The sequence below is a fragment of the Coturnix japonica genome, chromosome 1, assembly GCF_001577835.2.
Source record: "Coturnix japonica isolate 7356 chromosome 1, Coturnix japonica 2.1, whole genome shotgun sequence".
Classification (NCBI taxonomy): domain Eukaryota; kingdom Metazoa; phylum Chordata; class Aves; order Galliformes; family Phasianidae; genus Coturnix; species Coturnix japonica.
This window is the reverse complement of record NC_029516.1, coordinates 175,416,333-175,426,898: the sequence shown is the minus strand read 5'-3', so window position 1 is coordinate 175,426,898 and position 10,566 is coordinate 175,416,333. Positions and strand designations below refer to the sequence as shown.

The window sequence follows — 10,566 nt, the reverse complement described above, 5'->3', positions numbered from 1 at the left end:
TGAGGTCACCCCGCAACCTTCTCTTCTCCAGGCTGAAAAGGACAACACAGAGCAAACCACTCAGTACTAAGCTTCCCATCAGCTCCAGCTTCAACCCTGCAGGCTTTTGGACCCAATGCCACCTACTTCCTTGTGTCATTCTTTCCTGTCTCTCTCACGTGTCTCTATAGAAGGATGTGTCATCCGTAGCAACGTGATGTAATCTCAAGCCCAACAGGCAAGTCCAAACAATGCCCCTGACAGACTGATGCCAGCATGTTTTTCCAGCTCTCACAATAGCTGATAAGGGAATTTAAACCCTCGGGGGAACTTGCACCTGACAGCATGAGGCACAGCTGCTGCTCTTCATACCTTTGTTGCTCTTTTCTGCTCCCTTGTGCTTTATTTGCAAGGGAGACCCAAGGCTCAGCATAACAGGAGCTCCAGCCTCTAAAAGCATCATTTCCCACCAAAAACAAAGGGCAATGCCCGTATTAAATACCTTTCTAAGGCCTGCCAAACAGGGATAATTCTTACAAGAGCTCTTTGGAAAGGCAATATGAGGGACTGTTACAATTAAGCTTGGCCTTCTTTCTTTTTCTTATGTGTTTACTGAGAGCTTTTGGTTATTCCAAAGAAGGATTTTATGCTATCAGAGCAAGCAGGCTGTTACTATGCGATACCTTCACATAGGACGGTGTCAGCTGTGCTCACACCCCGGTGTTATCAGTGCTCACCTTCCTACATGCAATTAACAGCAGGATCCGACCATCATCGCTGATATTAGATAAGGGAATTGCCAATCCATCACTTTATCTCTGCTCCTCCCCAAGAGCAGATAAAATGGAAGATAAAAGCTTTCACCTGTGCTTTCTTTCATAGGAATAACTGCAGTACAAAGGGGTTGAAAGCTCTCCATGGGGTCTCATGGTGCATCCCAAGTCAATGTGATCTGCCTTCCCAGTGTGTGCTTAGCTGGTTCCAAGGGAGAACAGTGAAGAAGCAGCCACTGTGATGCTGATACTGGACTAAGGCATGTTTCTTCTCTCCTAGCAATCCACAGACAACAGTGTGCCACATGTGGAGCAGCATCAAACACTCTGGGGCTTAAAAACTGAGTAAAATGCCCCATGGCCAGAGAGATATACGAGGTGAGTGATGGGACACGGCTTGCTATAATGGAATAGAATGGTGAGAGCCTGCAGGCAGACCGTGGTGGTGCTCAGCTGGAAGGGATGACTTCATCTTTGCCAGAACGCATGTGTGCATATATATATGGCTGTGTGTGCTGTGTTGTTCTGCTTTCAAGGACAGAACTGCTCCCTGTGCTGCTGCTTTGAAACTCACAGCATCCTTGTGTAGCATAACGTAATGGTTGATAACTCCCCTTACCCTCCACCTTCCCCCCCCCCAGGTTGATAACTCCCCTTACCCTCACACACACCTCCCCCCCCCATAATGAGCACTTCTTTTTAATGTGGACAAAATAACGTAGGTTAATAGAGACTTGCTAATTGCATTCGGCTTCTGTTTGGGATTTCATTGCAGGGAGGAAGAGCATTCCCCTTGTACATCTGAATGCCCCAGGGCTGAGTTTGCAGCATCTCAACCTCGTACCCCCTAAACAATGGTGTGCAGATTTTGCTCCTGTGCAACACCCTCAGTGTTTTCCTGCAGAAGAATGGCTGAGCTCACAACGATGTCACTGCACATCAGAAGGATAAAACCATCTGTATGGTTGTGATAACATCCCCTGGGACCTGGCACCACAGAGCAAAACCTCACCCGTGACAAACAGGATTAGCCCTGTGCCGGAGAGCCTCAGCACCAGGGTAGGCACAGTGTTTCCATAGCAATTTAATTGCATGCATTTAGTTCCAGATACCCTGCACAGGGCTTGGGGCTCCCTCCCACAGCTTTCCCATTGGTTTCCTACCCCCCCCCCCTCTCCCAGTTCCTGCAATGAGATGGGTCACGCAGGATGAACCCAGCTGCACTCTGCGTGCCCTCGCTCTGCAGCACAGCTTTTGTTTTATTATTTATGGATCATGGACACGCTGTGCCTCTTGGGTTTACCCGGTGGGAGCACAGCAGCTCCCATTGCTTTATTTGCCTCTCTCAGAGTACCATATTTCCAGGCAGCCTTAAAGTCAGGCTGTAACACCACCCGTGTCAGGGGATTTTGTGCTGCTTGGTGAGGTGCCTCTGGGAGCTGAATGCCACTTTTAAGCTGATAAAGCAGCCAAAAGGCAGGCAGAGCACAGAGAATGGGAACAGGGAGGACACAACAGGGGACAATTGATAACAGGAACCGGTGGCTGTCTTGGCTTGGTGCTTCATGTTAGCCCGGGGGAAGCCTGACCCTGCACTCTCCTGCATGGACAGTGTGTACTTTGTTTTGCTGAAGAGCTGAATGCCCCTAAACAACCATAACTGTACAACTCAGAGCTGCTTGAAAACCCCAAAGCAAAAGCCAGGAGCTGCTCTTCTGCTTCTCATTGCAAACCTGAAAGCACATCACAGGTCCAATTCTGCCTGTGGGCACATATCTAAGGCAGCACCCTTGGGTTAGCAAGCAAAGAGAAACTCAGGCTCATCACCTTCTCCCACCCTGATGTCTTGCCCTATCACATAAAGTGCATTTTACTCAGGCTCTGCTGACTCAGGTACAGCAGAGGAGCACAAGGCATGAAAGCCACAGCCAGCATCCACACAATTCCTGGTGCCTCCAGTTCAGTTCTAGGGGGGGGCTCTGTCCCAGCTCTCCGCCTCCTTACTATGATTTCACTGCAGGGAACTTCAGCACACCAGGGAAGTTGGCTTGGATCACCAGTCCCCTCATATATCAAAGTTTGTCCTTTCCAAGCCAGACCTGGTTATTTTTAAGCCTCCCTGCTAGGTATTAATAGCCCATATGCGTGCTATGCTGAGCAGTTCCTTTGGTACCTGGATGGGAGTTGAGCTGAACTGTCCTGACCTACGATCGCAGCCCCAATGGTTGGTTTTACAATTGCACTTTTGATAAGTTCAGTGCAGCTTATCACCAGCACGTGCATACACCTGCATTGACCCCAGATCCTCAGCAGGAGGGGGGAGAAGGCAAAAAGGAGCAGAGAAAGGGGAGACAGACCTGCAGGGTGCAAAGAGAGCTGGGGCTGCATCTTGCTATCGGTGCTACATAGAGAGGGTCCAATGTCACCCTAATCTGGGCTCTGCCTGCTGGGGGCTCACCTGCTAATTAATAGGACAGGTTTCAGTACCAGTTTGGGACTGCCACATCTTTATCTAAAGAATCTGACTGTTGGTAGGTGTGAGAGAGGCTGCGGCTGGGGTGAGATGAGCTGTTATTCACCAGAAATGGATGTTTGGGGTCACTGAGGGCTTCTGAGCTGAAGGGTAAACCCCATTCCCACAATCACCCACAGCACCTCACATCACCTCTTCTATCTTGCTCCAGAGGAAGCTGGGCAGTAGTAAGTAATTAACATCACTGCTTGAAACCCCACTTTCTATAGGATTCTGCCTCCTGGAGCTTCAGCATCTGCCACGGATCACGGTGTGTTATGAGACAAGAGTGAGGCTCTGGAGAAGTTACCTGGGCAAAGCACAGTGGAACCCCTGCTGCATTGCAGGGGGAGCACATCAAGCATCCAAGCCGCATTACCAAGGTCAGCCTCAGCTTCCCATACACACAGCTTTATCAAATCCTTTCCCAAGGCCCAGGCAAAGTGGTTACAGCCGTTGTCTCGCCTGTGATTCATTGCTGTGTGCTGAAAAAACAAACAAAATGACACAGCGACGACTGAATCAATCGGCCTCACATGAGTTCTGTGTTTCCCTGGCTGCATTGTTTAAAATCCTAACACAGCCAGCTGCAATGTGCACGCTTTGATTTAGAGATTCAGCCAAGGACGGTGCTGCTTTAGCTCTGTGCTCTTAAAACCCGAGATGGGCTGAGCACAAGGAGCAAACCCCACTGGCTTCAATGAGGAGCAGCTCAGCTGCAGGATGACACCTTAATTAGCCCCTGGTAGCAGAATCAAACCCATTCTGGGGGTCTTCCATCTGTCCCCATGTTCCAGTGCCCCTCCAAACATCACCCAGAGCCCAGCACAGTGCATGAAGACACCCATAGGGATATGAGCAACTACCACCAGGTGGCACTGGAACCTTGTCACCCAGCATGGTGGAGTCTGTCCCCCAAGGTGGGGGCACCCGCGTTGCTCTGTTGCATGCAGGCAATGGGCCTTCACTTGAATTTAATGGCAGGGGCCAGGGTGAAGGAGCCCCAGTATCTCCCAGAAGTGCTGAGTGCCATCAGGATGGCCACATCTCCTGGGTTATGGGTGGGATATTCACCTTGGCATCCATCCCATCATGGGGAACCCCATCCAGCCCCAGCACAGGGGATGCTCGGGGTGCTAGAGGGGGATCAGTGCCATAGAAAGGGAGAAAACTGAAGCACAAACCCACTGAGGGAAGGAGGATGTTCTCTGGCTGTCCCTGCCCACTGTGCGTCCCCTGTTTTATTTGCATAGAACGGCTTTGTTTGCTTTTCCCAACGTTGTAACTGCAATGCAAACACAACAAACCCTCCCGAGCCCCCTCCCAGGGGCTGTGCATGACAGTGGCATTTGAACCACTTGTCTGGCATAGAAACCACAGCTGACCCCAAAACAGGGACCCCAAAACAGGGACCCCCAGGGCTCCCCCCAGACCTCTGTGTTACTTTCTATGCCCAGAGCATGGCTGAAAGGAAGGGAAATCCTAAATCTGCTGGGTGAGTCACTGCCACCATTGTGCCAAGGTTGCCAGCCCTCCCCAGAACGCTCACATCCCATGTTTTGGGATTTTCAGGTCTTGGTGAATGTTCCATGGGCAATTACAGATATTAATTATGCCATGATGAGAAGATTAAGACATCGCAGGGACCACGATGGACACTGTGACCAGCTCACTGTGCTGTCCCCAGCAGACAGCCTGATCTCAAGGGCAGGAACAAGGTTATTCATCCTCCTGACCACTGACCACCCCATAACCAAACCCCAACCGAGCTGCTTTCGTAGCAGGGACAAAACCAAAGAGCCCAGGAGGACCTGAGCACTTCCCCTTCCCATTTGGCAGCTGCGGTACAAAAGGGCAAAGTTACAGCTGGCAGCACCATGCAGGAAGGAAGCAGGAAAATCTCTGCAGCCCCCAGGGTCCGGCCGTGTCCACCCAACATTGACAGCATTGACAGCCATGGAATGAGGCTATGAAACCCAAACTGTGGATTTTGGGCCAGCCTGGAACCAGGTAGAGAAGAAGCAGATTCAACTCATCTCAAGAACCACCACCTCCTTTAATTCCCCACCAGTGAAGCGGGGCTCAGCCTGGCTCTGAAATCACAGCTTTTAGCCCCAGAAAAACCCACACTAAGCAGCGCAGAGAGTGCTTCGGAGGTGATGCTGGCTGCTCTGAGCAGGGAATTTTCCTCCTTTACAACCCGTGCCAGCCTCAGTAAGTCATGAGAACAGCAGGAAAGCAGACATCTCCACCACCCCCACGTCCCCAGCTTCAGTGGTTCCGTGGCACCAGGACCTGCCCGCAGGTGACACCGGTGCTCCTGCCCCACTCCAGGGCTCAGCACCGCGGGGTTTCTTTCTGCAGGAGGCAGCGGGTTCAGATCATGGAGACCCTGTTCTTGATGTAGACGTGGTACGGATCGCTGCGCTTCTCCACCTTTCGGGACCGGGTGTAGCCCAGGATGAGGCTGCCCACGGTGGCAGCAAAGAGTGTCATGACGAAGAGGATGTACAGGTAGGCGTTGTCGTCCCGGCCGGTGCGGGTGCTGGTGTTGTGTGGGGTTCTGGGGTGGAGGACGGCCCCGTGTAGGGTTTGGTTCAAAGCATCCAGCATTGCTTGGAGGCTGCGGTGCCACGGCTCCGTCCTGTTGTCCTCCTCCATCTCCTCACCAAGCCTGTGTGGGGTGGAAGCGTCAGGTGAGCCTTGGGGTGATGTTGGGGCTGAGGATGAGCCCCTAAAGTGTCTTCAAGGCATATAGGGCATGGTTTGATGGAAGAAAAAAACACAACTGCAGCCCCAGCCCTATTGGTAGAGTGCAGAGCCAAGGCACCCACCTTACTGCTCCCTTCATTAAATCCCCCCCAAATCCAATTAGGAGCACTGAATTCTTTTTGAATGAAGGCACTTTAAGAGAACCCGGATGAAGCACTTGGTGTTCAGGCACAGATGACTGTCGGACATCCTCTGATGGACAGACAGACGGATACAACCCCGCCAGGCACTTCCCATGCAGAAACAGACCCCAGAGATCCCCCCTGGGCTCTCCATCCTGACAACATCAGCTCCAAATGACCCCACTGGGGTCAGTGTTATCCCAGTGTCCCTTGGCCACCCGGTGGGTCCCACCACACCCCAACTGGTAGGCATCCTAAATAACAGCTCTAGAACTTATTGTGCCACACACAGACCCCACTCACCCCAAAGAGCCCTGGCAGGAGGGGCACCAACCTCACATGCCCCCATGGACCCCCTCCAAGGGGTCACTGTCCCAAATACCCCCATAACCTCCAACCACATGGGCAAGATTGGTTCCAGAACCACTCCGGACCCCCAACCTATACCCTGTGCTCCCCCAAAAAGCATTCCCCAAATGCAAAGTGCATGCCCTAAAAGCAGCAAGGAGAAAAAAGAGGCTGAGGGTTTGGGGAGGGTTCATTCTTGGATTCCCACTCTCTTTACACACACCTGTTAATCAGTGGGAAGCCAGAATGGTGAGGACCTGGAGCAAAAAAACAGCGTTTCCCACCTGCAGAGCAGGGTGCAGCACCCCACTTTATAGGGTGCAATTTGGGATAGGGGTGGGCGAGGGGAGGGGAAGAGGGTTGCACTCACCGGGTGCCCTCACTGCCTTCACGGCCGCTGGGTTGAGCTGGGACTGGAGCATCGCGGCCGCCAGCCAGGTTGGGAGTGCCGCAGCCTCCTCCCCTTCCCGGGGCAGAGCCACCTGCCAAAGCCACCCAACCCCACTGGTGGTGGTTACCAATACGTCCCCAAAGCCTGCGGTCCCGTTGTGTGACCTCCTCAGCCCGGATACAGGAGGTTTTTATGGGGCTGTCCGGGTGGATCCTGCCTTTCCCTCATTGCACGCTGCCGGTCACACTTTCCTGTCCCTCCTCCGGATGTCCACGCTGTCCCCAAGCCATGCAGTGGGCACTGAGCCTGCTGGGGACACACTTGTCCTTAGTGAGCAGTGAAATGGGATATTCCTTCCCATTTGGACCCTCCCTGCCCCACTGCAGCCCCAACAATATCATTATATCACAGACCACCAGGGCTCTGGGATAGGTGCTCTGACCCGGACAGCAGCCTTGGAAGATGGAATAATATCCACACCCTGTTGGCACCCCAGTCCCTTTCCTCACTCCTTCCCACTGTATCAGCATCATCTTGGTGGCTTTAGCCCCTCTTTAGTGGCTTTTAGTCTCTTGGTGGTGGCCTTCAGTCCCCCCACCGGACCCCCCAGTAGCCTTTAGATCCCCATTGGTGGCCTTTAGATCCCCATTGGTGGCCTTTAGCCTCTCTCTGGTGACTTTAGCCCCCCTTTGGTGGATTTTAGTCCCCCTTTGGTAGCCTTCAGTCCCCCTCTGCTGTCCTTCTGTCCCTTTTTAGTAGCTTTTAGTCTTTCTGGTGACTTTAGTCCCCCCCCCCTTTGGTAGATTTTAGTCCCTCTTAAGTGGATTTTTATCCCCCCCTCCCCTTTGGTGGCTTTTAGTCACTCTTTGGTGCCCTTCAGCCTCTTTAGTGGCCCTTAGTCCCCTTTTGGTGGCTTTTAGTGCCTCTTTGGTGGCCTACTGTCCCCCTCTGGTGGCTTCTGGCTCCTCTTTGGTGGTCTTTAGTCCCCCTTTTTTGACCTTTATTTCCCTTTTGCTGGCCTTTAGGTTCTCTGGTGGCCTTTAGTCCCCCTTTAGTCCCTCTTAACCCACTCACAGTTCCAGATGAACCCAGGGGACAGTGACAGCATTCACAAAGCACACAGCAAAGCACCAGCAGCCAACGTTCCCACCAACTCTCTTTATATAAAACCAACGCTGACTTTTTGCACAGCAGCAAGGAGATACAAACACTTCACCAAGCAACACCTCTCCCTTCTTGCCCCAAAGCATTCGCTCCAATGTCACACTTTGTGAGGAGAGAGGAATTCAAACCACTAAAGTGCTCACTGAGGACACGACCTGAGCTCTGCAGGTCCAACCCCTGCTCCTAAATAAGGCTTGTTTCTTCCACAGCATCCCAGCATTGAGACGTGGCGTGGTGAGGACGTGGCACTGGGGACCATCCCACACCATCTGTGTGCTCCAGCACCGGCGTGATGTGACTCTTTCCATCATCCTGCACCTTCTCAGTCCTTAGGCTCCTCAGAAAACACCACAGTGCAGTCAAAGACCTCCTGGAAGGACTCAAGGAAAGGCTCAAGGATGTCCTCAATGGTGACATGGCGGCCTAATTCGCGACTTAGTGAAGTGGCCGTCGTCCCTTCCAGCCCACAGGGCACGATGTGCTCGAACCAGGAGAGGTCAGTGCAGCAGTTCAGTGCCAGCCCATGGGACGTGATGTGGTTCCCACAGTGCACCCCTAAGGGATGAGGCACCCATTAGTACGGCCCTCCCCAAGGCAGCATCCACCTGCCTATGTCATCCACCCCCAAGTGCTGCACCCCTTATGCACCCCCCCATGCATGTCCCCCTGCACATACTGCACCCATTGTGCATGGCCACCTCTGCATGCCCCATCCTGCTGCATCCCCACTGCTGTGCACATCCCCTGGTGTATTCACCCCAATGCATGTCCCCCCCCCATGCACACCCCCTCACTCAACTCATCCTCCAATGCAGACTTCTCCCATTGCATCCCCCTTGTGCACACACCCCTATGCATTCCCCCCAGTTGCAAACACACCCTTTGCAACACCCTCACCCATCCCAAACACCATTCACATCCATCCCCCACTGCACCCCTCCCCATGCAAGACCCCTGTGCACACACCCTTGTGTATCACCCTGCTTTGTGCACACACCCCTGCACACCATGCATGCACCCTCACTACACCCCCACATTTCACACACACCTTTTGCAAACCCTCTGGCCCCCCAAACCCCACACTATGCATCCCCTCCCCCTCCCTGCACACCTCCCAATGCATCCCCCCTTCCCACCATGCATGCACCCTCCGTGCACCCCCACGTTGCACACACACCCTTTGCAACCCCTCCACCTGCCCAAACCCCATGCACATCCATCCCCCAATGCACCCACCATGCAACACCCCTGCTGCACTCACCCATATGCATCTCCATTCCCACCGTGCATATACACCCTCAGTGCACCCCCATGTTGCACACACACCCTTTACAACACCCCACACCCCAAAACCCCACGCATGTGCACCCGCCAAGTGCAAAACCCCAGGTACACACACCCCTATGCATCCCCCCCCCTCACCATGCCTGCACCCTCAGTGCACCCCCACATTGCACACACACCCTTTGCAACCCACCCACCTCCCCCGAACCCCGTGCAAGACCCCTGTTGCACACACCCCTATGCATCCCCCCCTTACCGTGCATGCACCCTCTGTGCACACCCACATTGCACACACATCCTTTGCAACCCACCCACCTCCCCCCTCCACTGCAAGACCCCTAATGCACGCACTGCTATGCACCCCCCCCCTCACCGTGCATGTACCCTGAGTGCACCCCCACACTGCACACACACCCTTTGTAACCCACCCACTCCCCTGAACCCCGTGCACATTCCCCCCCCGTGCAGGACCCCCGGTGCACACACTGCTTTGCATCCCCCCTCACCATGCATGCACCGAGTGCACCCAACCCTCAAACATTGCTACACACACACCCTTTGCAACCCCCCCAAAACCCCGTGCAAGACCCTGGTGCACACATACGACCTATGCATCCCCCCCTCACCAATGCTGCAGCTCGATCAGTGGCACCCCACATTGCACACACAGCCTTTCACAACCCACCGCACCTCCCCCCATGCAAGACCCCTGGTGCACACACCCCTATGCATCCCCCCTCACCATGCATGCACTGAGTGCACCCCCACATTGCACACACACCCTTTGCAACCCACCGACCTCTCCCCTCCACTGCAAGACCCCTGGTGCACACACTGCTATGCATCTCCCCTACCACCCATGCATGTACCCGGCAAAAATCAACCCTTGAAGCTTAATGCAACCAGAAAGCCACTACTGCACACATTCATAAACTTTTGCAAAAAACTTCCACCCACCCTCATCCGCCTCCAAGAAAAACTCCCCGTGCAAGAACCCCTTGTTAGCACAGCACTCACCATAATGCATCCCCCATCCAACCCTTATACCATGCATGACTCACCCCCGACGCAATGAGGCATATCCACAACCCATCCATTGCAAACATACACAACAACCTCTGCCAAGCTCCAACAAACCAACCTCCATACCATCCACATTCACCACCAAAACACGCCCACCAATAACAAACACAGACCACACCCCCAACCACAGAGAATTCC

At 53.5% G+C, this 10,566-nt stretch overlaps 2 protein-coding genes and 1 long non-coding RNA gene across 5 annotated transcripts in view; 1 reads left to right on the top strand and 2 right to left on the bottom strand.

Moving 5' to 3' along the window:
• The first annotated feature begins 15 nt into the window (after positions 1–15).
• Positions 16–4,153, top strand: LOC107308649. Its single transcript, XR_001552869.2, has 3 exons — positions 16–1,130; positions 1,528–1,811; positions 3,495–4,153. It is a non-coding gene; the product is annotated as an uncharacterized LOC107308649 (long non-coding RNA).
• Positions 4,154–5,301: 1,148 nt separating this feature from the next.
• KCNE3 (potassium voltage-gated channel subfamily E regulatory subunit 3) lies at positions 5,302–7,600 on the bottom strand. Of its 3 annotated transcripts, none has more exons than XM_015852673.2 (2): positions 6,877–7,600; positions 5,302–5,966 (listed from the first exon to the last, which is right to left on the bottom strand). In XM_015852673.2, exons 1-2 carry the CDS (start codon positions 6,926–6,928, stop codon positions 5,641–5,643), a joined length of 378 nt encoding a protein of 125 aa, XP_015708159.1. In that variant the 5' UTR covers positions 6,929–7,600; the 3' UTR covers positions 5,302–5,640. The 3 variants fall into 3 exon arrangements, with proteins under 3 accessions (XP_015708159.1, XP_032298213.1, XP_015708158.1); XM_032442322.1 differs by having other exon boundaries at positions 5,302–5,938; positions 6,877–7,252; XM_015852672.2 differs by lacking the exon at positions 6,877–7,600 and adding an exon at positions 6,730–6,804 and having other exon boundaries at positions 5,302–5,938.
• Positions 7,601–8,035: 435 nt separating this feature from the next.
• LIPT2 (lipoyl(octanoyl) transferase 2) overlaps positions 8,036–10,566 on the bottom strand; it is an 8,132-nt gene continuing 5,601 nt past the window's right edge. Inside the window, exon 2 of the mRNA XM_015852629.2 lies at positions 8,036–8,616. Within this exon, the coding sequence (XP_015708115.1) occupies positions 8,384–8,616 (233 nt within the window). The 3' untranslated portion in view covers positions 8,036–8,383. The remainder of the gene's footprint in view (positions 8,617–10,566) is intronic.